Source organism: Ciconia boyciana, chromosome 12, assembly GCF_034638445.1.
Source record: "Ciconia boyciana chromosome 12, ASM3463844v1, whole genome shotgun sequence".
In the NCBI taxonomy this organism is placed as follows: Eukaryota; Metazoa; Chordata; class Aves; order Ciconiiformes; family Ciconiidae; genus Ciconia; species Ciconia boyciana.
This window is the reverse complement of record NC_132945.1, coordinates 7,746,700-7,774,029: the sequence shown is the minus strand read 5'-3', so window position 1 is coordinate 7,774,029 and position 27,330 is coordinate 7,746,700. Positions and strand designations below refer to the sequence as shown.

The 27,330-nt window shown below is 64.0% G+C and overlaps 4 protein-coding genes across 13 annotated transcripts; 3 read left to right on the top strand and 1 right to left on the bottom strand.

Annotated features, from left to right (window-relative positions):
• Nucleotides 1-3,631: 3,631 nt before the first annotated feature.
• Nucleotides 3,632-9,283, top strand: XKRX (XK related X-linked). 2 transcript variants are annotated; one of them, XM_072876932.1, is made up of 4 exons: nt 3,642-4,038; nt 6,383-6,642; nt 8,196-8,691; nt 8,801-9,283. In XM_072876932.1, the coding sequence occupies exons 1-4, from the start codon at nt 3,740-3,742 to the stop codon at nt 8,922-8,924; spliced, it is 1,179 nt and encodes a 392-aa protein (XP_072733033.1). In that variant the 5' UTR covers nt 3,642-3,739; the 3' UTR covers nt 8,925-9,283. The 2 variants fall into 2 exon arrangements, with proteins under 2 accessions (XP_072733034.1, XP_072733033.1); XM_072876933.1 differs by having other exon boundaries at nt 3,632-4,038; nt 8,196-9,283.
• A 1,216-nt stretch (nt 9,284-10,499) lies between these two features.
• Nucleotides 10,500-14,959, top strand: NOX1 (NADPH oxidase 1). Of its 3 annotated transcripts, XM_072877057.1 has the most exons (13): nt 10,500-10,544; nt 11,580-11,675; nt 12,126-12,236; nt 12,327-12,411; nt 12,489-12,634; nt 12,713-12,894; nt 13,069-13,207; nt 13,290-13,382; nt 13,552-13,787; nt 13,860-14,022; nt 14,150-14,296; nt 14,510-14,634; nt 14,833-14,959. In XM_072877057.1, the coding sequence occupies exons 1-13, from the start codon at nt 10,500-10,502 to the stop codon at nt 14,957-14,959; spliced, it is 1,695 nt and encodes a 564-aa protein (XP_072733158.1). The 3 variants fall into 3 exon arrangements, with proteins under 3 accessions (XP_072733158.1, XP_072733159.1, XP_072733160.1); XM_072877058.1 differs by lacking the exon at nt 12,126-12,236; XM_072877059.1 differs by lacking the exon at nt 14,150-14,296.
• Nucleotides 14,960-15,983: 1,024 nt separating this feature from the next.
• On the bottom strand, nt 15,984-23,234 carry CSTF2 (cleavage stimulation factor subunit 2). 7 transcript variants are annotated; one of them, XM_072877203.1, is made up of 15 exons: nt 23,138-23,234; nt 22,919-22,997; nt 21,962-22,131; nt 21,517-21,653; nt 21,280-21,399; nt 21,022-21,177; nt 20,764-20,887; nt 20,385-20,447; nt 19,012-19,071; nt 18,246-18,387; nt 17,729-17,880; nt 17,153-17,430; nt 16,585-16,710; nt 16,315-16,440; nt 15,984-16,183 (listed from the first exon to the last, which is right to left on the bottom strand). In XM_072877203.1, the coding sequence occupies exons 1-14, from the start codon at nt 23,193-23,195 to the stop codon at nt 16,318-16,320; spliced, it is 1,788 nt and encodes a 595-aa protein (XP_072733304.1). In that variant the 5' UTR covers nt 23,196-23,234; the 3' UTR covers nt 15,984-16,183; nt 16,315-16,317. The 7 variants fall into 7 exon arrangements, with proteins under 7 accessions (XP_072733304.1, XP_072733305.1, XP_072733306.1 ...); XM_072877204.1 differs by having other exon boundaries at nt 20,764-20,836; XM_072877205.1 differs by lacking the exon at nt 19,012-19,071.
• Nucleotides 23,235-23,398: 164 nt separating this feature from the next.
• TRMT12 (tRNA methyltransferase 12 homolog) lies at nt 23,399-27,167 on the top strand. Its single transcript, XM_072876634.1, has 7 exons — nt 23,399-24,019; nt 24,182-24,329; nt 24,408-24,597; nt 24,686-24,836; nt 24,914-25,023; nt 25,853-26,010; nt 26,083-27,167. The coding sequence occupies exons 1-7, from the start codon at nt 23,826-23,828 to the stop codon at nt 26,527-26,529; spliced, it is 1,398 nt and encodes a 465-aa protein (XP_072732735.1). The 5' UTR covers nt 23,399-23,825; the 3' UTR covers nt 26,530-27,167.
• Nucleotides 27,168-27,330: the final 163 nt, after the last annotated feature.

The window sequence follows — 27,330 nt, the reverse complement described above, 5'->3', positions numbered from 1 at the left end:
CTGAGCCGCCAGGCAGGCATGTGTAAAGCAGACATGGCTATTTTCAGGGTGAGAGCCAGTGAGGGAGCCTGCTCCCACCCCACGTACAGCCTGGGCTCTCACACACAAATGCCCTCGTGCGTCCGCAGGCGTGCAAGGGGCTGGAAAAACTGCACAGCAAATCCTGCGTTTCCCACGGTGGGCAGCCACCGCTGCCATGGCCCTGTGTTCAAAGTGCGTTGTGTGAACACTGGGATTAAAAAAATAATGAAGGCTGGGATTAAGAAAATAATGAAGCTGGGATGCTCTCCAGCACAGGACAGACATTTGTGGGAACAGGAGAACTGACGTCTGCAAGTGGTGGCAGGACTCGGGCTGGTGCCTTGGGCACCCCTGGGTGGGGGGAGACTCCTGAATGCTGGTGCCTGCAGCAAGGCACGGGGCAGGGACTCGGGCGGCACCGTGCCACCCTCGTGCAGGGAAAACAGTGTTTTCTCCTTCCCTCTGCCTTTCTCTCCTATTCCAGCTCCTGACAGTGAGGTCTGCAAAACACATGAGCTTCTAGGTGCTGCTGTAACATAAATAACCGGCCACCCATCTAAACCCCCCCACTTTCCTAAGTGGTCCTAGAGATGCCAGCACAGTCCCCCTCTGTTTGGCACCTTGGGTTATATCCCAAGGGCACTTCCATGGCAGTTTTGCATCGCCTTGGAGGTCACTTCACCCTGCCCAGCCCAGGGGCTGTTCTACTCCTGGGAGGGCTCAGAGCAAGGGTCGGCCAGCAGCTGGGTGGGATGTCCCCAGCGCCCGGGCAGTCCCTCCCGGCTTGCCGCAGCCCTGGGTCAGCCGGCGGCTGTGTGACGGCAGTGTCACAGGGTGTCTGTGCAGCCCAAGCCATGCTGGGTTTGCAGGCAGAGGCGCAGGCGTTGAGCTGGCAGGTACAGGGAGTGGTGGAGGCAGCGGAGGCAGGATCGCTCGCTGATGCTATCTGTGAGACAGATCGCTTTTATGGTCTGCTGTTTACAGCGCTGAGCTGTGGACAGGTAGGGTTAGGCTTGAGGGGTGACTCACAGCGTGAACCAGAAAACAGCCCGCTGCCTCTACGTGCTTGGGTCAGAAAATGGGATAATAACTGGTGTGGGAAACGCTGTGAGGCTTCGTCCCTCCATTCCCCTGACGACTGCCAGGGCTCCTGGACGCAGGACTGGAATTCTTGACTGCTTAAACAATTGCCTTTAAGGATTTCATCATGAAGCAGGGGAAGATGAAATTAAAAATATGATGAGTCCTCCGACTCACTAGGCATTGCTCAGCCAAGGGCTTGGTGACCTGCCAGACTCCTGGGGGATGCTTTTAATTTGGATAAATGGAAGTTGCATAAATGGTATAAATTGCACGTTGCTCTTGCTGCTAATACGGAGAAGTGGGCGCAGTTGGCAGCACCGCACGATGTGCCGTCACCGGCCGAGCGCCCAGCCAGGCTCCGTGCCGGGGCCGGCACAGCCATTGCCCGTGCACAGCTCCCACCCCGGGTGTCTGCAGGAGCCACCCGGCTGGCGGGCAGGCTCCTTCGCTTGGACACCGTTCCCTTTGCCCTCTGCCCTGCTGGGTTTTTTTTTTTTGAGAGGCTGTTTTCCAAAAACAGCTTGAAAATATGTGACTGGCATACCAGAGCTGAGCGGTCACATGTAGGTCTCCCGTCCCCGCCGGTCAGGCCAGTCCCTATGAGCTCATGGTGTTTGTGGTTTCCCAAAGCAGCTGTTCAGTGTTGGAAGGAAAAGCGCTGAGCAGCTGCAGAGACCGGGATTGCTTCTGTGCGGGAGCTGCCGTCAGGGGAGACGTGGCCTCCAAGGTCTCAGGCGGTTTTATTCCCAGCTCAGCTGCCGATAAGCCCGATAGCTCTGGTAATGCTTCCAGCCTGGTAAAATGGGGGAAAGTGGGGTTTGGGGGGGGTTTCATGCTTTTGGCTTGAAAAGCAAGGGCCAGGGCCAGGCAAGCAATGGACACAGCGTCCCTGCCGTTAGCATGGGCATCTCCTTGCAAGCCAGCCTGGCTGGCAAGGGATGAACACCGAGTGCCTTTTAAAAGTTACCTAAGACTTCCCGGTCTGCCTAAACCGGGGAAAATTGGCCGACCTCAAACACTCCTTGCCTTGCCCCATCTCTCCCAGCCAGCCGGCATGTGCCCAGGCCGGACCGAGTAATCTGGCAGGCAGCGCGCGCTCGGGCGAGACAGCTCGCGTGCATCGCCGCGCCGGCAGCTGCCTGCGCTCACACCGACACTCGTGGGGGAAAGGCAGGCAGGGCTGGTGCTGGGGGCCACCGCGCATGCTGGGCTGAGCAGGGAGCCCCACGGCCATCGATGTGGGAAGCAGCCCAGCCAGCCTTGTGTTCCCACTTCCACGCTGGTGACCGAGGTGTGGAGCTGAGCTGGCCTCCTCGGGCCTGGACCACAGGTCGGACAGACAGGAGGGGAGGTGAGGCTGAGCAGCGGGCTCAGCGATGCGAGGTCTGGCTCCATCAGGGAGTCCATACATCCCATCACCTTGAAAGTGGGTCCTTGAAGGCGATGGGAAAAGCCCCCTGTTGCTCAGCTTTAGGCCGAGGTGGTCTTCACTACCTCCTACCCAGGTGCAGGAGCATCCAGGATGCGGGAGCCACATTTCCCCCGTAATATCCTACCCAAATCTTGAGGCCAGCCCTGCACACACACACCAGCCGCCCGTTGGACCCGAAGGGGTGCCTCTGCCGCAGCTCAGCTTGCGTGATACCAAAATGCTCCCTGGCTTGGCAACACCCTTCCTCCCACACGCTGCCCCACAAAGCGCGGGGCCATGGGCTGGTGGGTGCCCTGGCCCAGCCCCACGCACCCTCCCTGGGGCTGGAGCTGGGGCGGCAGCGGGTGCAGGCAGCGCTCTGGCAGGTGGCTGGCAAAAGCCACAGGCCTGGCTGTGGGCAGGGCTGGCACCCACACTGGCATCCCCTCCTGCCCCATGGCGGGACCCCGCTGTCCCTGGGTCTCCCCTGGGGGGACCCCCCCATGTTGCTGCACCTTGGGGTGCTTGCAGCTGCCAGGGCCCATTTCGGCCAGGACTTGGTGGAGGGGTCCCAGGGAGGACCCCAGAGGCTCGGGGGCACACAGGCTGTAGCATGGGGGCTGGCGGGGCTCTGGCTGGGGCAGTGGGGGGTCCCAGGGTGGGTGCTGCAGGGGGGTCCTGGGCTGGCAGGGGGGTCCTGGAGTGTGGGTCCTGGCCATGTTGGGGGTGTCCTGAGGCATGGGTTCCCAGCAGAGACGGGGAGTCCTGGGGTGGAGGATCCTGGGCAAAGATGGGGCTGGTGGGGCAGGGGTGCAAGTGGGGGTGTCCGGCGGCAGGGGCCTCCACGCCGGGTGAGGACCTGGGCACAGCGGCGGGGGGGTCCCGGGGCAGGGGGGTGGCGGGGATGCCTGGCCGGGGGACCCCGCGATGGCGGTCCCGCCCCTGTACCCGTCGGGGCGGGCCCGGAGCGCTGCCGGTGCGGCCCGCCCCCGCCCCGCCGGGGCTCGGCTCGGCTCGGCTCGGCTCGGCTCGGCTCGGCTCGGCGGGGCTCGCTCGGCGGGCCCGGCCAGCGCTGCCCGTCGGGCGCCGTGCGGCGGGGACAGCCCGCCCCGCCCCGCCCCGCCCCGCCCCGCCCGCAGCGCGGCTCTTCTCTCCGCTGCAGCCCGGGATGGCGGCGCGGCGGGGCTGAGCCGCCGGGCCGGGCCGGGCCGGGCCGGGGCCGGGATGGACGGCCCGAGCGGGGGCTGCCCGCCCGCCGCCACCGCCGCCCCGTCGCGGGCGAAGCTGCCGTTCGGCATCGTCTTCTCGACGGCCCTCTTCTGCGGGGAGGGGGCGGCGGCCGCCGTCCTCTGCCTCTCCTACGGCCACTCCGAGGACCGCTTCTGGCTGGCGCTCACCGTCTTCTTCGTGCTCTGCCCCTCCGTCCTGGTGCAGCTCACCCTCATCTTCGTGCACCGCGACCTCAGCCGCGACCGCCCCCTCGTCCTGCTCATGCACCTGCTCCAGCTCGGGCCCCTCATCAGGTGAGCGCGGCAGGGGGACCCCGGCAGGGGACGTGGGGACCCCCGGCAGGGGACGCGGGGACCCCCGGCAGGGATGCGGGGACCCCCGGCAGGGACGCAGGGCCCCCCGACAGGGGTGCGGGGACCCCCGACAGGGACGCGGGGACCCCGGGCAGGGGATGCGGGGACCCTCGGCAGGGGATGCAGGGCCCTCCGACAGGGACGCGGGGACCCTCGGCAGGGACGCGGGGACCCCGGCGGGTCCCGCGGGCGCCGGGTGAGAGCAGGGACCGGGGGCCGGCGGGGCGGGGCGCTCCGGGCACCGGCTGCCAGCAGAAATCCGTACGTGCAGCAAAGCCGGGAGTGCCCGGAGCTGCTCCCACCGGCTCCCCGTCCCCCTCCTCCGGGGGCACCGCTGCTCCCGCCCCGCGGGGGCCTTCTGCTCGGCCACCCCTGCCCGGCGGTGCCGCGGTCCTGCCGGGGGGTGCTGCCGGCTCCCCGGCCTGCCGGACCCCTGCTCTGGGCAGGACCCGGCTCTGCCAGCCTGTTGCATCTCAGCTGCTGAAAAGGTTCTTCGCACGGTCGCTTTCTGCAGCCGGCGTTTCCCTCTGCCTTTGGGTTTCGCCATCGTCTTGCTTAGGCTGGGAGCACAGATGCAAATCCCGGCTGGGGTGCTTGGGGGTGAATAGGAACAGGGGTTCTGCCCCCTGGAAAAGGTCCCCGGGCCTGGGACAGGGAGGGGTTATGGGACATGGAGGAGAGGAACTGGCTGCAGGAGCGGGGCTGGCATGGGAGCTGGGGGACCACTGGACCCCTCCGGGGAGAGGAGGGTGAGGGGGTGGAAGTTGCACAAGCAGGAGAGGTGCTGATCTCTCACTCCTTGGGAATGCTGCAGTGCCTCCCTGGGCTGCCGTCGCGCCGGCCATCCTGCTCGGCAAGAGTGCACAGGGGGTGCAGCGAGCGGCACAGCAGAGCCGCCATCTCCGCAGAGCTCCCTCCCCAAGGGCATGCTGGCAGCCATGCTTCGGGGCACGCTGTACACGCAGAGCTGCAAAACCACCGCAGCCTGCACCGCACTTCCTCCATCACCGGAAACAAGCAGGGTGCTGGGGGTGTCCTTGTCACCACAGTTCATCTTCGAAGGCGGCCGGGGAGCCTCGTCTCGCACCGCCAGCCGTTGGAAGGGCCGCGGGTCCACCTCGGCCCGCCCTGGCCCACAGTGGTGTCACAGCTCTCACCACACCGACTATGGCTGTCTGAGATGGTTGTGATGGTGCTTGGCTGCTTGCAAGTGCCAGCCAGAGCCGCTCGCAGGAGCTGCTTCTGTTGGCTCCTCAGGCTGGAGATGGTGCCCAGGCTGTTGAGGGGGTCTGGCAGGACACCGGGAGCCAGCTGGGACTGCCCTTGAAGCCGGGCCTTTTGGATGGAACCATTTTCTCGTTAGACTTTGCAACGAGCCACGAGCGCTGGCCTGATCTGGCAAGAGAATTTATCCAAAAACGTCATTCCATTTGGGTCTGAAACAGAGCAACTTCTGCTGTCCTAATGAATACTCATAAATAATTACGTCCTGTTGGTCCCAGAGCCAGCTTGTCCCCGGGCAGGAGCCAAGCCTGTTGGATGGGTCCTCCTCTGCTGATTGCCTCTGGCCCACGCACACCCATCTGTATGGCTGTGTGCGGAGGGGCCGGGGGTCCCGCTGCCCGCTGGCCTTGCAGCGGGGAGCAGCGTGGGAGAAACCCGCCTCCTCGGCCCGCGCGTTAGCATACCCCATGGGGAGGGGGCTGCGGAAGCGCTGCCTTATCGGCCCATGTCACACCCGGCTTCACGCTGCGCTCCCCTTCCTGCTGTCCCCACCAAGAAGGAAGCGTAGAAGACTTCTGCTCAAGAAGATAGATCAAAGATAATATCAGAAAGTTCTCCTGCCTCTCCTTAGAGGAAGAGATGCGTTTTGTGCCAGTGGGGAAAACAGAGCCCGAGGGTGATTAACACCTTCCTGTAGCTCTAGCTCCCAGCAGAGCTGAAGTTTCCATACCCTGCATGCTGCACCTCTTGCAGCAGTTGTTGCACACCTCGCTGGGGCAGTTGTTGTCCCCCTGCCCCAGACGCTTCACCCTGAGCACCAGAGCAGAGGAGCAGCCACCGGGCATCCCCGTGGTCCTGGTGTGACCCTGCCCTCATCCTGACACGTCCCAGGGCCAGGGACTGCCCGCAGCGCTGCTGAACAGTTGCCCAAATCAGTTGGGCTGCGCCTGGCAGGAGCAGGGTCTGGCCGGCACCGGACGAGCAGGGGCTGGAGGCGCAGGGAGCAGGGCCGGGGGGCAGCGGGGAGGCTGGCGGGGTGACAGCTGCCGCGTCCCCGCAGGTGCGTGGAGGCCCTGGTGGTGTACTGCTGGTCGGGGAAGGAGGAGGAGCCCTACGTCACCATCACCCGCAAGCGGCGGCTGCGGAAAGGCTACGAGGTGGAGATGGAGCAGGAGGTGGGCCACTCGGTGCGCCGGCTGGCCACGCACCGCAACGCCTTCAAACGCATGGCGGTCATCCAGGCCTTCCTGGGCTCCACCCCACAGCTCACCCTCCAGCTCTACATCAGCGTCCTGGAGAAGTATGTCCCCGCCGCCCGAGGTAAGGGTGCCTGGCACTTGGGCTCCCCCGGGGCCGTGCAGGCAGGACCCCACAGGGCACGGTGGCAGCTCCTTAGCCGCGTGTGCCGGTGTGGCATCCGAACAAAGCTCTGGGGGTTGCTGGGGGCACAGCTGCCACTGGACTCCCCTAAATGTGAAGCGCAACCCGCAGAGGTTGGGCAACTCATCTGTCTCCTGGTTTGCTTTTCCCACGCCCAGCACTCTGCTTTGCAGCTTGGAGTGAGGCTGGGGAGAGTAGGAAGAGCTGGCTGTGACCAAGGTGCCAGGCTCTGCTCCCAGCCCTGGTGCTTGCAGATGTCTGCCCTACGGAGCCGTGCCATCTACCTGGTGCCCTGTCCCGTAATGATGCCATGCCCCTGCCCCAGGCTGCTCCAGTCTGCATTAGTTGCTGGGTTTTTCAGGCTAGCTGCGGGCTCTGCCTTTCCCATGCTCCCTCTGTTGGATCTGTTTCTGTGCCTTTCCCAACAGCCGGAACTCCCAGCCCAGCACTCCCAGGCTCCCTCACCTGCTTCCAGGGTGTTGATGTGCTCAGGGGCTGGATATGCCCGAGCAAGCTTTTAACTCCCGCTTCAGCGTGCCGCCGAGCCAGGCGCGCAGGAGTGCTCTTGCACCTTTCAACTGTAGCGCCCGGTGAAGGAGCTGCCCTCGCCAACCCTCTCCTGGCTGTGCTGGGAGCACAGGCCTTGCCCTCTGTGCCCGTGGCAGGTGCATGGAAAGGGGAACACGGGAGATGCCCCACAGAAACCCCCTCCTCGGCCATGGCCCCCTGCGAGGGCATTTTGGGGAGCAGGAACAGCAGAGGCAGAAGGATGAGCCCGGCGCTCCTCCAGCAGCAGATGCGGGAAGGAAATTCCGGTTGACAAGTTTTGGGTGATTCCCTCGCAGCTCGGGTGTCTCAGCTCAGCCCCACAGCGTGCAGCTCCTGCCGCCGGCACAGCGTGACTGGGACCGGCCACATGCTTCCCTTTTTCTCTGTCCCAGTTTTCCTGGGCGCACTGAATGCGAGCAGCTGCCAGTTGTTCCCTATGAATGACCCTGGCTTTACAGCCCCCGGGTGCTCCCGGGGTGAATGGTGGGCTACGGTGGTGCGGCTCTTGGCCCGGGTGAGGGCAGAGGGACGCTTGCAGCACAGACCGTGCCCCACTCGCCCTTGAGCGGCATTTCTTGCACAGGGCAGGGGGGTTCATTCCTGGTTCAAGCACAGGAGCAGCCCCAGTTTGGCAAAGGCTTGTGGTTTATTGGTGTAGGGACAAAATCTGGGAGCAGAGCCTCCTGCTGCCTTCAGTGCTCCCCCACAGCCACCCCATCGTGGGGTCTGTCACCACCAGCCATGAGCTGTCCCAGCAGTGCTCACACTGAGCCTCCTGCTGCAAGCCCCGGTGCTTGGCACCCTGCACTTTGCACCCAGGGTTGGGACCCCATGCTTTGCACCTGGAGTTGGCACCCCACGCTTTGAACCCAGGGCAGCAGAGAGGCCGGGCACACAGCCCGGTCCCCAGCACTGCCTGACTCCCCTGCCCTCTCCCTCTGCAGCCGTCCTCATGGGCATCTGCCTGGTGTCGGTCACCTATGGCGCGCTCGTCTGCAATATCCTGGCCATCCAGGTCAAGTACGATGACTACAAGGTCCAGCTGCGGCCACTGGCCTTCCTCTGCATTGTGCTGTGGCGCAGCCTGGAGATCTCCACCCGCATAGCCGTCCTTGTGCTCTTCAGCACCGTCTTCAAGCACTGGGTCATCCCCATCGCCCTGGCCAACCTGCTGGTGGTCTTCTTCTTGCCCTGGGTGCAGTTCTGGCGGAGCGGCACCCGCCTGCCTGACAACATCGAGAAGAACTTCAGCCGGGTGGGCACGGTGGTGGTGCTCTGCGCCTTCACCCTCCTCTACGCCAGCATCAACATGTTCTGCTGGTCGGCCGTGCAGCTCAAGCTGGCTGACCGGGACCTCATCGACAAGTCGCAGAACTGGGGCCGCCTGGCCGTGTACTACGTGGCCCGGCTGGCGGAGAACACGGCCCTCGTCATCCTCTGGTACTTCTTCAAGACGGATGTCTACGAGAACATCTGCACCCCGCTGCTGGTGGTGCAGCTGCTCCTTGGCTACTGCCTGGGCATCTACTTCATGCTTCTCTTCTTCCAGTACCTGCACCCCTGCCGCCAGCTCTTCCGGCACAATGTTGCCGACTTCCTGCACTGCGTCTGCTGCCACCGGCACCTGCCGGGGACCCCTCTGCGCCTCCAGGCGCCCCACGAGCCCGGCGTGAGGCACAGCATCGTCTGAGGCATGGCCAGCACCCGGCTCCTCCAGCCGGCTACGGACACGGGGACAGGCAGCGCCGGGCTGCGCCGGCAGCCGGAGGGGGCTCGCGGCACAAGCTGTACCAGAGGCAGGCGCTCCCTGGCCCTGCAGTGGCAGCGGGTCCCAGTGTGTCCCCGCGGTGGCAGGGGGACAGGAGCATGCCCGCCTGCCCGGGACCGTGCTCATGGACACGAAGGACTTATGGGGTGCCCACACCACCTGCCGCTGTAGGCTGGCTGCCATGCGGCGCACAGCCCCTGGGGTGCCCCGACACCCTCGGCCACCCGCTGTGGTACACACGATGACCTTGGGGCCACGGGTGCCGGCGGGACTGTTTTAAGCAGTAAAGAAACTTTGCTGTGTCTGTGTGTCTGGGTGCTGGCGGGTGGCAGGTGACTCATGTGGAGGGTGGGGACTGTCCTGCCGGGGCTGGCATGGGTGTGCACACCCGCAGCCCACGTAGCCCTCGCGCTCATGGGCACCGAGCTGGGGCTGCACCAGCGGGAAGTGGGGATATGAGGAGCCCTGCGACGGAGCCGATAAGATGCAGGAGCATGGCGGGATGGGGGCCAGCCTTGTCCTGCGCCTCTGCCAGCATAGCGCTGGCTCCGGGCCAGGAGCAACCCAGCATAGCAGCACGGAGCAATCCTGCCCAACCTGTTCCTCCAGGCAGGAGGCCCTGGCACCAGTTGCTGTTCTCAGCAGGAGCGATGGATGCCGCAGCGCTGGGCACCACGGGGCTCGGGAGCCTGCAGCAGAGGGCAGGCAGGAAAGGAAGGGTGGCCGGCACAGCGATGGTGATGCTGATGGGACCCAGGGGTGTGATCCTCACCCCAAACCAGGAGTGTGACTCCCCCCACTCCTCCCCCATGCAACTGTTTGTGGGGTCAGCTCAGTTTGGAGGGTGCTGGGTGCCAGGCTGAGGGTGCTGAGCACCCTGGGGTGCCCACAGAGGTGCAGCACTGCTGGTGCTCGTGTGCTAGGTGCTCAGTCTTAATTCACCCTCCCTGGGGTGGATCTCCAGGCTGGATCCTGGCACGTGCGCTCAGGATGCTTCTCCTCCCTTGGCAGTTTTCTTGTCAAACAGAGGCAGCGGAGGCTGGCGAGGGATGCCAGGGAGGCTGGGTAGGGGCACATCTGCTGAGCCAGGCACAGGACGGACCCTCCGCAACTTCCTCCCACCAGGAAATTCGTACCTTAAAAAGCGCCCATTTTTGTCCACAAATATTGCAAAAAAATTTGAGGAGCAGCCTGATGCCCTGCAGCACCTGGCTGTGGGGCCGCAGGGGACCCCTCAGTCGGGGGCCATGCCCGGCCGGCGCAGGGAGCCAGTTTCGGGGCTGACCTATAGGGTCAACCCTGCCTTCCTGGAAGGTGGCCTTTGAAATCACCCGGCATTTCCTCCAAGGCTTCTCAGGGGAAAGTCCCCGCGGTGCCATTCCCACAGCTGGGGCTGCCGCACCGCCTGCTGCCTCCATAAAACGGCAGGCAGCGGCAGGCAGCGGCAGGCGTGGGCAGGCGGACGCAGGGACATCGCACCATGGGCAACTGGCTGGTCAACCACTGGTTCTCGGCCACCGTCCTCGTGAGTGTGTGGGGCTGGGGGGCTCATCCACCAGGAGGGGCTGGGGCCATGCCGGGGGTTATGGGGGGCACGGTCTGGGCATGGCCCCGAGGGGCTCGTGGGGGAAATGGGGGCTGACGGGCTGTCCCGGGGCTGGGCTGTAGGGAGGGACAAGCATCCCCTCTGCTCAGCCAACCTGCAAAGACCCAGCAGCTGGGGAGGGATGGGGTTCAGAAAACTTCAGTCTTAAGGAAAACACAACTCAAAGGAAAGAGGGGTCCCGCTGCATAACTTAAAAATGCCGCTGCTTTGCCTGACCACTTTGGCTGGGAGCCTCCCGTGTGCCTCTTCTCCCCATGCGACAGCAGGAGGCTCTTGCGAGAGCCCACCCCGGGGTGAGGAGCCCACCCCAAAGGGAGGCTCTGCTGGTGCCGTGCTGCGGCATTGCTGGTGTAAGAGGACTTGCCCGGCTGGCACAGCACCAGCTGCTTGGTGCTGCGTGAGGAGCTGCAAATACATGGGAAAATGGGGGTTTGCAGAAAGTAGGTTATTTTCATTTTTTAAATTACTTTTAAAAAATAAAAAAAAACAGTGCAAGGCAGAGTGGTTTTGGGGGCTCTGCAAAAAATCGATAGCTGTGAGAGGGGCCTCTGTGGGGTGCAGCAGGGGCCGGCAGCGTGGTGGGGCTGGGTGAGTCAGCTCCCTGCAAAGTTTCCTCCTCCCAGAGTCTTCCCCACCCAGCCCCGCTCAGCCCTGACCACCCTCCAGATCTGCCCTCCCGCCATGCAGGCGTTGCCTGCGCCTTTCTTTCCTCCTTCCTCGTGTATGGGTGATGCACAGGGCCGCGGGTGACAAGACAGTTATTTTGCAAGACTCCCACACCTCTTCCCACCTTTGGCCCCGTGTCCCAGCCTGGTGCGTGCTGCCACAGCTCATAAGGAAGCAGGAGGGGACGCGCTGTCCTGATGCCCTCCGGCTGCACCCACACCTGAGTGCTGCGGGGTGAGGGGGGTCCCGGGCCGGGGTCCCTCATGAGGCCGCGGCTTTCCCCCACAGGCGGCCTGGCTGGGCATCAACATCTTCCTCTTCACGTACTACTTTCTGTTCTTCGACCGGGATGAACGGTACTTCTACACCAGGGCTATCCTTGGGGTAAGGTGCTCCCCTGAGGCATCCTGCCTGCCCAGGCACGCGTGCCCCTCAGAGCCCTCCTGCAGTGGGGTGGGGGCTGCAGCACCCCATGCCCCTTCCTTGTGCTGTCCTCTTCCAGCCTGCCATTGCTCCATCCCAGTCCCCAGTCCTCCGTGCTGGTCCCCATCTTGGTCCCTGTCCCGTCCCAAGCCAGCATCACCCCCTCCCAGTCCCCCTCCTCTCCTGGCTCAGCATCGCCCCCGCCCAGTCCCCAGTCCAGCCCAGCATCACTCCCTCCCAGTACCCAGTTCAGCATCACTCGGTCCCAGCTCAGCATCACTTGGCCCCATCGTGTCCCAGTCCCGGCATAGCACCGTGCTGGGCAGAGCCGTGGAGGGCAGCGCGGCTGCAGGCAGACGTACCCCCTCTGCAGCACGGGACAGCGGTGCTCACCCCCTCCCCTCTCCCCAGTCCGCCTTGGCGTGGGCACGAGCATCGGCCAAGTGCCTCAACTTCAACAGCATGCTGATCCTGCTGCCCGTCTGCCGCAACCTCCTCTCCTTCCTCCGCGGAACCTGCTCGGTGAGTGCCCCGCGGTGGCACAGGCAGCGCGGCCATCCCCGCCCCATCTCCATCCCCATCCCCACGCTGACACCGCTGCCTCTCCCGCAGTGCTGCAGGCGGACGCTGCGGAAGCAGCTGGACCACAACCTCACCTTCCACAAGCTGGTGGCCTATGCGCTGGCCCTGCTCACAGGTATTGCCCCGCGCCGGGCTGGGGCATGGCGGGGACCGGGAGGAGGGCAGGCGGGTGACTGCCTGTCCCCTGCCCAGCCGTGCACACCATCGCCCACCTCTTCAACCTGGAGCGGTACAATCACAGCCAACAAGCCGCTGACGGCAGCCTCCCCGCTGTCCTCTCCAAGATGCACCTGCAGGGCAGCGACAAGTGGCTGAACCCCATCCACTCCAACCAGACGGTGAGCGCCAGCCCTGGCATCCAGCCCCCTGCCACCGCCTGTCCCCTGCCCTCCTAACCCATCCTGCCGCCCCTCCAGACCGTCGAGTACGTGGCCTTCACCACCGTCCCGGGGCTGACGGGCGTCATCATCACGCTGGCTCTCATCCTCATGGTCACGTCCTCCACCGAGTTCATCCGCAGGAACTACTTCGAGGTCTTCTGGTACACACACCACCTCTTCATCATCTACTTCGCCGGCCTCATCATCCACGGCATCGCGTAAGGCCCCTCACCACTCCCCGAAGGCAGGACAGCGAGGGGCAGTGGCTGCAGACCCCCCGTGGGCTCCCCATTCCCAGGGCTGGCTAGCCCAGCTGGCCTCATGCAGAGCAGCTCAGGCCCGGCCAGGGGGGCAGGAGCCGGCCCCTGGGCTCAGCCCTTGCCTCCCTGCAGCGGGCTGGTGCGCGGGCAGACGGAGGAGAGCATGGAGGAGGTACACCCCCATCGCTGCGCCTACTATCTCACACACAAGGATGAGGCCTGCAGCCACGACTGCTGCGAAGACCCTGAGTTCGGAAGCATCCCCGCCGAGGTAGGGCAGCTGCTGGCAGAGAAGCCTTGGGATGCTCCAGCCCTGGCCCTCCCCAAACCTTTGCTCTCCTCCATCCCTGCAGTCCTGGAAGTGGGTTCTGGCCCCTGTCCTCCTCTACATCTTCGAGCGGATCCTCCGGGTCTGGCGTGCACGGCAGAAGGTGGTTGTCACCAAGGTGGGTGGTGCAGGAGCCTGTGCCTACTGCCAGCTCCTTCCCTTGCAGCCACCGGTGCCGCAGCTCCTTGCCGGGGTGGCTGCGGGGAGGTGGGCAGGGGCTGCTGCCAGAGCCCCTTGCCCAGGGACAGCAGCCAGACTGGGCGCTGAGCCCTGTCCCTGCCCTGCAGGTGGTGATGCACCCTGCCCGTGTGCTGGAGCTGCAGATGCAGAAGAAGGGCTTCCGCATGGAGGTGGGGCAGTACATCTTCGTCAACTGCCCTGCCATCTCCCTGCTGGAGTGGCACCCTTTCACCCTCACCTCGGCACCCGAGGAGGACTTCTTTTCCATCCACATCCGGGTAGCCGGTGACTGGACGGAGCGTCTCATCGACACCTTCCAGAAGCAGAACGTGGAGATGCCCAGGTAGGCTGGGGAGCACCCGAACGGACCATCCCGGGGGTTTGGGGAGGCTTACCCAGGCCCTCCTTTGGCCAGGATCGAGGTGGATGGCCCCTTCGGCACGGCCAGCGAAGACGTGTTCCAGTATGAGGTGGCCATGCTGGTGGGAGCGGGCATTGGTGTCACCCCTTTCGCCTCCGTCCTGAAGTCCATCTGGTACAAGTTCCAGCAGGCTGACCAGACCCTCAAGACCAAGAAGGTATGGGTTGTCCCATGGGACCAGCCATGGGTTTCTCCATGCTGGGCTTCCCAGTCCTTGACATTGCATCCTTCCAGCCCTCCTGCTCTGCTCCACCCTGAGCAACCCCTCTCCCCCTGCATCGCAGATCTACTTCTACTGGCTCTGCCGGGACACGGGAGCCTTCGCCTGGTTCAACGACCTGCTTGCCTCACTGGAGCAGAAGATGGCCGAGTCGGGCATGGCAGACTTTCTCACCTACCGTCTCTTCCTCACTGGCTGGGACACCAGCATTGTGAGTCAACCACGGGCAGGCATGACTGCAAGGGGGGACACGGGGTGGCCAAGTCAGGCAGGAGAGGCAGGGCAGGCACGTCAACAGCTTGCAGGCAGAAAGTCCGGGAGCGGTGTTTGGTGGGCATCAGCAACAGATGCTCCTCCATGGTGAGGGACTGGAAGTGGGCTCATGGGGGGCAGCCAGCGTCTTCACCATCCCTGCTCTGCCCAGGCCAACAACGTGGCGCTCCATTTCGACACCGCTACCGACACAGTGACGGGCCTCAGGCACAAAACCATCTTTGGGCGGCCCATGTGGAACAGCGAGTTTGCAGCGGTGGCTGCAGCCCACCCCAGGTGAGAGCTGAGCAGGGGTTTCAGAGTGCCGGAGCTGGGAGGCACCCCCTCCTCCCTGGCACCCAGCGCCAGGCTGGGCAGCGCTAGCTTTGGGAGGGACATGCTCATCCCCTGCAGGTTGCAGGGACCCCAAAAAGCTCTGAAATCACTTTTCCCTGAGCCACCCGCCCAGTGCTGACGTCCCCGTGCTGTGTGCAGGTCGGTGGTCGGTGTGTTCCTCTGTGGGCCTGGGGCCTTGGCAAAGAGCCTGCAGAAGTCTTGCCACCAACACTCCAGCCTGGACCCCAGGAAGGTCAAATTCTACTTCAACAAGGAGAACTTCTAAGTGGCGGCCAGGCTGGGAGCCCAGCAGACAGGGGACCCTGCCAGTCTCGCCTCAACCCCAGAGTGACTCAGCATGGCCAGGGATAAGCACCCGCTGAAGCGTGCGTGCACGGAATCCAGGCAAGACAGGGCAAGGGACTCCTTCTCCCTGAGAAACCCTAGGTTCAAAGACTGCTGCCTTCTCAACCTGGTGTCCAAGGGGTCCCCATGGGGGGAGCGGGCCTGCAGCTTCGCACGGTCCCCCGTCAAGAAACCAGATGCACAGACTGCGACGATGCTGCTGGAGCAGCAGGAAGCAGCAGGAGTGCCCAGCGGGCTGGGCAGAACCACAGGATGGGATGGGGAGGGGAGAGGGGCATGCCGAGCAGGCACTGGGGGCCAAGCGTGCCCCTCTGGGTTTAAACACTCCTGTGCGTAAAAGGGTAAATTAAATGTGCTTTCCTTTGCAATAAAAGCCTCCGTGGTGACTCAGTCCGTGCAGGTGCAAAGGGAGCCCACTCTTTGCCCCCTTGTAAGGCTGCAATAAAAAAGCAGGTTCATAGCAAACCCTCTGGGCTGCAGGGTAAGGCGGCACTCCTCCTCCGCCGGGCTCGCTGCCACCACCCGAGCCAGCCTGCACCGCCTGCCAGGCACACACCAGCGCACAGGCCAACTTCAAATGCAGCTCATGCAAAGGCAACAAATTCTGCTCAAGCATAGGCAAAGAATAGGGGAAAACCACCCTCCCCCTGAGCAGGCTGGCGTGGTAAGCGATACAGTAATCGGATACGGAGCCCTTCCGCCCGGTCGGCAGGGACAGAAACCCGAGCTCCCTGTCCTGCCCTTCCCTTACAGCCCTACGAACAGCTGGGAACAGCAGGGCACGTAAAATCCCACACGTAGATCTTGCCGTGGTGCTGGGGAGAAGGTAGGAAGGAGAGCGGTTTGGACTGGCCTGCAGCCAGGCCAGACGGTTCCCAGAACCCAACAGTCCCACTCCGGCCTCCACAAGAGACCAACGAGGCAGCCGGAGACATGGCTTTACTCAAACCCTCCTCCCACTTTATTTCAAACATCATAAAATATACACACAGAAAAAAGGATGAATGGGAGGGGAAAACGTTAGTGGGGGGAGGAGAAACCTCTCCCAAAATGCAGCATCAGCTCAGACAGCAACGGGAAGCAGCTGCCATGGAGCACTGCCTCTGTCCAGGCGGACGGCATCTCCACCACGCGCCTGCCAGGCCTGCGAGAAGGAAGGGGAGGAGATTGAGCCCCGGCACGGAGAGGAAAAGCCGGGCAGAGCCCCATCCTGAGCAGCTCTCTGATTTACTGAAGGGGAGCAGGCACAGGCCGAGGCTGGGTTAAGGACATCACCTCTCAGGGTGCCCCCGTGGACTTCTGGATTTGCTCCTTCAGAATAAGGATGCTCTGCCGTTGCTCCGGGGGCAGCATGGCGATCTGGTCCGCTGTCAGCTGCAGAACCTGCATGATCAGGGCTGCCTGTGGGTAGAGGGGGGAATCAGAGAGGTGCCCTGCCAGAGCAGCCACCGGTCACCGGAGCCAGGAAGGGGCTGTCCCTGCCACAGTAAGACATGGAGGAAGCGCTGCTTCCGGTGTCTCACCCTTTCCCTTTTGTCCTCTCACCTTCTCGTGATCCTGGGGGGTGACCTGGCTCTGTCCAGGGCTAAAGCCTCCAGGCTGACCAGCTCCTTGGACTCCTGCCCCAGGAATGCCTCCTCCCTGCATGCCTGCCCCCGCCATGTTAGGAACCTGCAGGCACGAGAGAGGGGGTAAGGGCCAAAGGGTCTCTGGACTCAGCCATACAAATACAGGAAGGTAAAGCAGATGATCAGATGGATGCCCCCACAGCCAGTCTGAAGATGTCCAAGCATGAAGACAGACAGGCTACCGTGCGTTTTACGTGCTCTCCTCTCCCTCCAACTCCTGCACTCCTTCCTGCGCATCAGGAAGAGGGGGAGAGAGGCCCAAGCCTCGTCTTGTCCCCAGCAGATGGGCAGTACCTGGGGAGATGGGACAGATGCTCCAAACCCCTCAGAGAGCCACTGACCCAGGCCTTGTGCTTCCCAGAGGCACCGCTCTGTGGGACACCCTCCCCTCTCTAGCTGCTGCAGGACACGATCACACGCCCATCCACACCCAATCTGCAAGACACCATCGGTGCCAACCAGCCAAGCAGAGACATTGTATGTACCTGGCGAGGACCCTGCGGGCCACTGGCTCCCATGTTAAGTGGCCCAGGACCCTGTATCCCACCAGGCATGGGGCCACGTGGGTTGGGACCAGGCCCTCGAGGCTCCAGGCCCCGGGGTTCCATGACCCTGGCCTCCATGGCCCTGGCTTCCAGCACTCGTGGCTCGAGGACCCGCGGCTCCAGGCCTCGTGCCTCCAGGGCTCGTGCCTCCATCACCCGGGGCTCCAGCCCTCGTGGCTCCAGTCCTCGTGGCTCCAGCCCTCGGGGATCTCTTCCGACTGCAGGGGAAAGACAAGGCAAGCTGTTGAAGGGAGCAGTGCCACAGGGAGCGTGGGAGCGAGCCCGCTGCCTCCTTTGCCTGGGGGCTAGCAAATGCCCGGAAGGTGCAGAGCTGGGGGCAGAGGGGACATGCCTGGAGAAGTCCCTTGCCCCGTGGGACTGTCCCTCCTTGCCCTGGTGTCAGTTGTTTCGCTGCCCAAACCCCCTTCCTACGCCTTGCGTCGGGGCAGCGGGCTCCACTCTGACGTCTTGCCTGTACGCCTTAAGCCACCCGCTATTTCATGCCCCCTCTCTCACCTCGAGCATCCATCAAGGGCCCCCGCGGCTCTCCCATCAGTGGTCGGGGTTCTCCCATGGGTCCCCCCCTCATCTCATGGGGGGGGCCACGGCTGTCATGACCAGGCATATGGTGCATAGGGGCTCCCTGGTGGGGCGGCCCAAGGTAACCTCTGACGCAGAGAGACGAGGAGAGCAAAGCAGGAGGAGGAGAAAAAGCGAGAGAGTGTGAATCAGACGCTGGCTGGGCACGGTCTGGGCAGAGCGCTGGGATTGCCCCCGAAGCCGGCCGCAGGGGAGGAGGGCGAGGCTGGCACAAGGATGGGTGCTGTCGGCCCCATGCCACAGGGCTGCGGCCATCACCCCGGGGATGCCCCGTCCCCGGGGAAATGGGCCAGCCCCCACGGTCGGCAGCACACAGGCCTCCGACCAGGCAGCGGTGACTCCCGGAAGGCTGGTGCCATCCCTGTCCTCAGCGAGAGGTCACCCTTGGGCGGGGGACAGTGCCAAGGGCTCCTCTCCTTCCCTCTCCCCTCACCTGGGCTCCACTTCTCCAGTGACTGAGAGCAGGGTCCCTCCGCGAGGGTCATTCGGGGCATCTCCCAAAAGGCCTCGGGGCGGCGGGCCACTAGCAGGTAGAGGTCCACGCTGCATAGGGGCCCTCGGGTCTGGCATGGGCACTGCCAGGGAGACACACAAGAGCTCGTGAGGATCTGCATGACCAGTGCTGTGCTGAGACTGTCCCCCAGCGCTCTCGGGGCTGGGGTGCGGGGCGGCCTCGCTGCTCCCCGGCGTGCAGGCGGGTGAGCCATGCTGACCGCCGGGGCAGCAGCCCCTCACACAAGGCCGGAGCGCACCAAAGCCCCTTCCCTGGCTGCTGCTTTTATCCCTCACTTTCCCTCTCTGGCTCTACCTCAGGCTCCTTACGGCACCAGGTGGCCAAACCAAGCGTAGGTGCCGCCATGGCGATCCCTATTAGCACAGGCATCAACACCCTGCCAACGTGGAACCAGGAGCAAAGCAAGACCTGGAAGGCTCCTGGTAGTGAGGTGTCAAAGGGGGCTGGATCCTAGGCAAAGGCCGTCTCCAAGCAGGCTCTCCTTTTCCACCGGTGGCTCTCTGTGCACGGTGCTAGCCTGTTCTCTCCTGAGGCCCCGGAGGAAATCCTGCCTCCTCCTAACCCTGCCAGGCTACGCAGAGTGATACACCAGTCCCCAGCCCTGAGCACAGCAGGGTGAAAGCTGCTCTCTGCACACTCCACAACGAGCTCCACGGGAGAAGGGAGCTGGCGGGTGCTGGGATACCTTGAACGCGTTCGATAGACGCAGGCCTGGCAGGTCCCACGGGCGAGAGCTGCAGGTTCCCTGGGCAAGCAGCAGGAAAAGAGGGAGAAGAGCAGACACGTAAATAGTGTATGCACACATGCACTCAGCCTTGGGGACAGCGCTGCCTGCAGGATCACCTCCGCTCCCTGAAGTCCCCCAGAAAACCTAAGGAGAAGACGCTGCCTGCTGCAGGTCTGGCTTTATCAACCTCTACCATTAATGCCACCTCTGCCACCACAGGCGTGACAGCCAGCTTGGCACGGCCCTTCCCTCGCTCACTGCGTGAACGTGCGGGGCAAGAGGATGTCCTGCCGAGAGAATCGGCATTCTGTGGGGCCACGCTGCGCCCCACAACGCACAGCCAGTCAGCTTCTGCTTCCGGCCCTGCCCGCAGCTTCCCATGGCACTCCCCAGTGCCAGCTTTCTGTCTGCTCTCCAAAACCTTCTGGGTACCAACGGAAGTGCCAAGCACTGCCCAGTTGCTCTCAGGAAGATGGTGCCCACCCCAAAGAAAACGAAAGTCGGCTTCTCCTAAGATACCTAAGGCAGGCGGACCTCAGAACAAGTTTGCCACGTTCCTGAAACAAGGCCTACGATACAAGCCAAGGCAATAGTGGTGTCAGCTATATGCCTTATTACTGGGAGAAAGGAACGCCTTTCTTGTGCTAACCCTGGCGCATGACTTGACAGGGTGGCCACGCAACATGTGAACTGTAAAGAATCCGGCTCTGGGGCTGGGCCGTACAGACCGTGCCTGCGGAGGGAGAGCCAAGCAATCATTCACCGGGAAATTCCCTGCCAAGCCTCGCACTCCCCGTCGCAAGCAAAAGCAAAGGCCCAGCTCCCTCTGCCGGGCACGGCGCAGGGAGCACTGGGAGACGTGGGCAGACGCGGCGGCAGCACAAGCTGCTTCCCAGCACCCAGGCAGCAAAGGAGCAGGACAGGGACCAGAGAAGAGCAAGCTCTGCCCGCCTGCTCAAGCACAGGGACAGACACGGGCTCACAGAGAGATGGAAAACACAGGCATGTCCCACTCGGTGGGGCTCTGCGGGGACCGGCAGCTCTCCTGGCTTCCAGGGCACATCTGCACAACACAGTGCAGGACAAGCTGGGAGCAAACCGGTGCGTGGGCTGGGGCCCTGGATGCAGGAGAGCTGCTACCACAGCCTTACGCCTAAGCGAACAAACCCGGGTGCAGCCCAGCACTGCAGGAGCTGCCCCGGATCCAGGGACGGCAAGGCTGCAGGGAGCTGGCAGGGGCTCTTGGGGCAGCACTGCTCAGCACCCATGGCCTGGGCCTCCGCTGGAGCGAGGCTCACGTAACGCACAGTACTAACCCACGTCTGTTTTACCTTGTCCGCGCTCCAAGGGGACAGGGCCTCCGCCCGGCATCCCAACCTGTGGCTGCATCCCACCTGAGAGGGAACAGGCAGAGCTCAGAGCCCTCCCCAGCCATCCCTGCACCACTAACAGATTCCTTTGGCCCCAAATACCTGCCCCCTCCCAGCTCCTGAGGGAGCATCCAAAGGTTTATTTTCTTGGTGTTGGCTCCCCACGGAGATAAGCCAACTTTCAGAACTGCCGCCGGCAGCAGCCACAACCACGGCACACGGTGTGGGACTATGCGTGCTCTCACGGGGCCAAGCCGTCCGGTTAAGGGGAAGGTAGAGGGAGGCTGTCTGCAGGACCCGTGTGCCCAGGACACCGTTCAGCCAAAACCCACGCACTCACCTCCTGGAGCCATGGGGCCAGGGCCTGGGCCCTGCACAGCGGCTGCCATCTGTCCTGGGGCTGGCACTCCTCCCTGCATGGGCGGCTGCATCAGAGGAGGAGCGCCGTTTACGTGCATCCCACCCTACCCAAGAGAGAAACCGGAGCTCAGGGAAGCCCCGTCACCCAGGCATGCGCGCCCCAGCTGGGAGAGGTGGAGCTGGCGATGCCCATCTCTCCCCGAGACAGCACCTGCATCGCATGCATACCCCCTCTTACTATGGGCTGTGGCTGGGATGAGGGGGTATTCTGCGGGTTCAGCTGGGCATTTGGCCCTGGCCCCGGCCCCGGTCCTGGTCCAGGCCCCGGCCCTGGCACTGGCTGCTGGTTGCCTGGGATCAGAGGAGGAACACTGGTCTGGCGATGCAGGATTTTCTAGGGGCAGAAGAAGGAGAAAGGAGTTCACTTCCACCCACCCTCCACAACAGGCTGCCACCAATATCCTACCGACCCCAGACAAGGCAGCAAGGGACAAACCAGTGCAATCTCCGGGTCGACGATCCTCATGACCACCTGGGCCTGCAGCAGGGCGTAAGCCAGCTGGGGGTTCTGAAGCAGCATGTTCCTGGCTTCCTGGGGGCTGTTCTGGACACACAACTGAGAAGATACACGCAGATCAGAGCTCTGGCAAGGTGTGACAGGGGCTGTGAGGGCACGGGCAGTGGTGGTAGAAGCTGTGCTCATGCAGAGAGTGCAGGCCTCCGCTTCGCTCACCTTCATCTGCTTCATCAGCTCAAACATCTGCTCGGGTGGCAGGCTGGCTACTGCCCGGCTGATGGACTCGGGGGCATCTTCAGGATTGACGGGGTCCCCGTAGGGTGACTCTATGATGGGTGCGCCTGTGCCCAAGCCTGCAACAGAGTTTGTGACCTCGTACGGCAACGTGAACCGTCCGTTTTTAACGGGCTCATCAGAAGGGAAGCACCATGCCATTACGGGGAAGGGGAGGCAGTGACAACAGGGAGATCATCTGGGAGAGAAAACACAGAGCTGAGCCCATGCATCCCTCTGCAAAACTACTTGCTACATTGCTTGGAGCAGGTCAGCTCTGCAAGGTCTCCTCCTCACCGGCCTCGCAGAAGAGGCACGCTTTGTAACACTGAAAAGGCCGGGCCCAGCACGACATCAGTGTGCTCTCCATCACAAAATTCAGACTCACTCTTCAGCTCCTCCTTGTTCTTCTCGCTGGCCGCATTGTCGACGCGCAGGGCCCTCCCGCTGAACTCTCGCCCGTTCAGGTTCCGCATGGCACTGAGGGCCGTCTCCTGGTCTTGGTACTCACAGAAGCCATAGCCCTTCGGCTTTCCCGTCTCCCTGTCATACACCAGCCTGCACAGCGAGGAGAGAACCACCACTGCCTGAGGGCAGCGCAGGCATCGAGCGGCGTGCAGTGCCCACAGCTCCCCATCGCTCGGGAGGGGGCTATTGGGGTACACCGCACAGGAGCGCTGGAGAGCAGAGAGAAGGCGCCGGAGTCAGGCCAAGGTGCGCAACAGTCGGCCCTAAGCCAGAGCCAAAAGGCCTCCCGGAGCCAGGCCGATGGGTGCTCCCAAAGCTCCGGTGCCCAGGAAGGCCACCAGCGCAAGTGCTGCGCTTTCCGTGACCCCACGAAGGCAGCTCTGGGGGGCACACAGCTGGGCCGGCTGCTCCCTGAGCTACCAAGCCTTTAACTGAGAGGTCTCCGAAGCCTGGTGCCAAGCCGGGAAACATCCCTGCAGAGCCACTGGGATGCTCCTGCTCTGCACTCCCGGCTCTCTGCGCAGAGCCTGATCAGGACCTGAGAACTCATCTGCCCCAGCTCCACGCCGCAGCAGGGCAGTTGCCTCCGGCCTGCAGCAGCGTGCCCAGTTCACATCGTTGTGCTTGGGCCATCACGCTCTACGTCTCCGGGCGACCTCGGCCCCGGGGCTCAGTGCCCGCACCCCGAGCGCAGCTGCCACAGCCTCACAACCCCCCCAGACGCACCGCTCTGCGCTGCTTTGCCGCTGCCCACCGGAAGGCTGGCTCTGCCCCTGCACAGCCCCACGCCACCCGCGGGGCTCGGGGCCAGATTTGCCCGCGCTGCCCCGGGGAACCGGGGAGGGGGAGGCCGGGGGAGGCCGGCAGCCGTTCTCACCTAAAGCTGACCACGGGCCCAACCTCTGAGAAAATGTCCTTCAGCTGCTCCTCTGTGGCTTCGTACGGGATGTTCCCCACTGTGGGAGAGAGACGGCGGCCGCCGGTCAGCGCGGAGACCGAGTGCTGGGCGGTCACCGGCCCCGAACGGCGGGGAAGGCTCGGCCGGCCGGCCCGCCCGGCCCCCGGCCCCGACCCCGGCCGTCCCCGCGGCGCTCACCGAAGACGGAGCGCAGGGAGCGATCCACAGCGGGGTCCCGCACCGACAGCCCCGCCATCCCGCCGCCCGGGCCTCGCCACCGCTTCCGGTCCCTCGCCCCACGCCGTCCCCCCGCTTCCGCTTCCGCCCGCGCCCGCAAAACATGGCGGCGGCGCGGCTGAGAAGGCGCTCCGGCGGGAAACAGGGGCCTACGCCGCTGCACTCTGCGCGCCGCGCTCGGTAGGAGCGGGGAGTGGGGCGGGACGGCCGGGACATCCGGGACAGCCGGGCGGGGGTTGCTGGGGCTCTGGGGAGCTCTTCCCGGGACAGCCTGCCGTGGGGTGCCGGCTCCCGGGGCAGCCCCGCGGCCTCCGGGGTGCAGTCCCGGGCACCGGCCCTGAGGCAGAATCCCCCGGGCACCCCACTCCTAGGGTACCCCATTCCCCGAGGCACCCCATCCCCGGGCACGCCAACCCTTATCCCCCGGGCACCCCATCCGCTGGGACACCCCACCCCAGTGTACCCCACCTCTGAAGTACCCCGCCCCAGCCACCCCACCACTCGGGCACCCCCTCCCCCACACCCCGGGCACCCCTCCCCTGGGGCTCCAGCCCCAGGGCACCCCATCCCCCAGGGTACCCCACCTCCCCGGTCACCCCACGGCAGTGCCCGGGCAGCCAGCCCCCTGCCCGGGGGTGCAGCCCCCAGCATGGCGGTGCCAGGGGCCCCCACCGGCCCCGGCTCCCTCCTGTCCCTTGCGAGCCTGACGCCCTGTGCCCGCCTGGCAGCCGGCTGCATCCCAGCTGGACGGCAACGTTCCCCTGTGCTGGGGATGGAGGCAAGGGACGTCCCCGTCTCCGTTCCTGCGCTGGCCACGGAGCCGCGGTTCACCCAGCGCCTCAGGTGAGCCTGCGAGGGGGAACGGGAGCCCTGCGGCTGCTGCGGCAGGGTGCAGGCAGGGCTGGCGGGGAGGAGAGCTCGGAGGGCTGGCCCTGCACCCCGGGGGGTCTCTTCTCTGGGGGGCTGCGGGGCTGGGGAGCGCCTGACCGTGCCTTGGCCTTGCAGGGAGCATTTGGAAGAGGAGCAGCTCCTGGACGGGCGCTACCGGCTGCAGGAGGTGCCTGGGGGCCGTGTGGCCCTGCCTGTGCTGGAGGAGAAGCTCCCCCAGCTGCGGCTGCCCCAGGAGATGCCCTGCGAGCTGGTCCGGATCCAGGTTGGGAGACACCCCGCTCCCTGAGTCCTGCCACAGGGCAGTGGGGTCTCAACCCCACGTGCCACATCCCTCCTGCAGGACCCTGTCCCCTCCAGGGCAGCCCGCCGGCAGACACCCGCCCAGAAGCTGCGGGATGAGCTGCGGCGGCTGCTGGGCGAGAGCTGGTCAGAGGAGCTGGAGCGTGATGTGCCCCGCGCCTGGCAGCGGCACGGGGATCTGGTCCTGCTGGGTGAGGACAGCTTCAGGGCTGCGCCGTGGGAGAAGCTGGGTAAGGGGGAGCAGGGTCTGCCTGCCCGGATCCTGCCCGCAGAGCTGCCCTGGCCTTTCCCAAAGCTCCTGGGACGGGTGCGTTGCAGGTCCGGCGCTCTGGGAGACGGTTGCCTCGGCTCTGGGTGCCCGGCGCCTGGCCAGGCGAGGACGAGTGTTGCCAGATGGGATGCGGTCCCCCAGTATCAGCCTGCTGCTGGGCCAGGACGGCTGGGTGGAGCATGTGGACAACGGGATCAGGTAGGCAGGAGCCGCGGTGCAGGATGCGGCTGGTGCAGGGAAGGGGCTGCCCTCACGTGGCCGGCAATATCTCTCAGGTACACGTTCGACGTGACCAAGTGCATGTTTTCACCGGGCAACATCACAGAGAAGCTGCGGGTGGCCTCGCTGCCCTGCTCCGGGGAGGTCCTGGTGGATCTCTACGCAGGTAACGGGGACGGTGGAGGGATTTGGCAGGGCAGGATTTTTGCGGAGGCAGGCAGGAAGGCAGCAGTGATGCAGGCACTGATGGCATCAAGGTGGATGTCAAATGTCATTTCCAGCCTGGACTGGAAAAATACCCAGGCTTAGAGCTCCTGCTCTGTCTGTGAGCCCTCAGCTAACCTGGCACTGCTGTCCCTCCTGCGTCCCTGTTGCCTTTGGACGCTCAGGATGACCTTGTGCTCAGGCTTGGCAGAGCACTGCTCTGTACCTAGTGCTGGTCATGGGAATCGTTTGGATCCATGGAAAAGATTTGCCCTTGATATTGTTTCTGAAAAGCTCTCGTAGATGTCCTGAGCCTGTACTGATACGCCTTCATGACAAGCTGGCGTTAACTGAAGTGTCCTGTGCTGTGCGATGAGTGGGGAGATCACATCAGGTGTTTGCATGTCAAGAGAGCCGCTGTTCAGTGCTTAGGGAAGTTAGTGCTCCAGTCTGTGCCACACGGAAAGGATGTGGCATTTGTAAAACTGCTCTGGGTTAATTAAAATAAATGGTAATCTGGGCATTTGTGCGCAGAGTGGAAGCAGGGCAGGGCAGCTCTTGAGCTCATGGCCAAAGACTGAAGGTAAAATAAGCTCCTCTGTAAACATTTTTCAAGACAGATTTTGCTTTTGTGGAGGCAAGGGGGGAATGAATTTCCATTTTCCCAGCATCTGGGCTTGTTCCAACCTGGAGCAAAGCAGATGCAGAGAGCCTGCGCTCCAGGGAGGAGCGCAGATCCCCACCGGTGCCTGGACCCTGCCCTCAGCCGCTGCCACCTCTCCTGCCCCCAGGCATTGGCTATTTCACGCTGCCGTACCTGGTTCACGCGGCGGCTGCCTTCGCCCACGCCTGTGAGTGGAACAGCCACGCCGTGGAGGCCCTGCGGAGGAACTTGGCGCTGAACAGCGTGCAGGACCGCTGCCGCATCCACCACGGGGACAGCAGGCAGGTGAGCAGCGCTGACCGGCCACGGCCCCCCCGGCCCCGCGTGGCATCCCCCTCATCTCCCCTTTCCTTCCAGCTGGAGCTGTGGGACGTAGCGGACCGGGTGAACCTGGGGCTGATTCCCAGCTCGGAGGAAGGCTGGCCAGTGGCCTGCCGCGTCCTGAAGAAGGGCACGGGCGGGGTTCTCCACATCCACCACAACGTAGAGACTTTCCCCGCGCTGGCCCCACCGCAGACCCTGGCCTTGAGGTCTGAATCGGGGTATCCAGAGGGAGCCGGCTCTGATGGAGAGGCGCAGCACCCAACGGAGGACGGTGGGAAGGAGACGCTGGGGGCCAGGATCAGGCCTGAGTGGCAGAGGTGGGCTGAAGCCACGGCGGCACGGATCCGGGGGCTGCTGGCAGAGCTGCATGGGCAGCCGTGGCACACCAGCATCCTGCACATCGAGGCAGTGAAGTCCTATGCGCCCCACGTGCATCACCTCGTTCTGGACCTCGAGTGCCGGCCGACGCTGCCCACCTAGCTGGCCCCAGGCCCCGGCGTGGCTCCAGCTCCCACGGAACGGTGGTATTGGAGCACCAGTGGCAGGGAGTTGCTACTGTTGCCTGCTGCCAGCCTGGATGCTCTTTATGTCCCCTCGTTCTCAGGTGGCAGCGGTGCCCAGCAGTGCCTCCCCCTACCCAGGGCGCCGGGGGATGCTCTCCTACTGGAGACCCCTCCGGGAGCCGTATCCCAGCCGAGGATGGGGCGAGCTGGGGCTGAGAGCATCCAGAGTCCTGCCCCGGTTCTGCTTGTCGCTGCCCAGATCTCGGACATGTGGTGGCACTTTCAGCCCCATTTTCACCCAGGAAAGAGCCACAGGGCTGAATAAACCTCGGATTCCTGCCGGGCTTTGTTTCAGCGAGTCAGGGGCAGGTTTTGTGCTTATATTTACCAGCATGCTTTTTTATTGTACTGGAAACAGGTCTGTTCATCTCGGTTTCTTTTCACCTTTTTGCAGAAGTAAGGATGTTTCCCACCTCTCTGGTTGGCGTCCAGTTAAAACGCGAGCACTGGTGCAAGCGTGGGGGTCCTGCCTGGGGACCCTGGGTCCCGGGGCAAAAGCCTCTGCCTGCATCCTCTGCCCTCAGTTCTGCCTGCAAGCCTAAACCCCGCTTACCCCTGTGTAAGAGAAACCACTTCTTACGCAGCTGTATGTGTACCCCTGTTGCAGAGAAACCCCTGCCTGGGGAGGGAGCTCCCTTGGTGTCCCCGGGTCCCCGTGGGTTTTCCCCCGTGTAGGTATCCCGTCTCCTCCCACAGGGCTGGGAACCTCTGCCTCTCC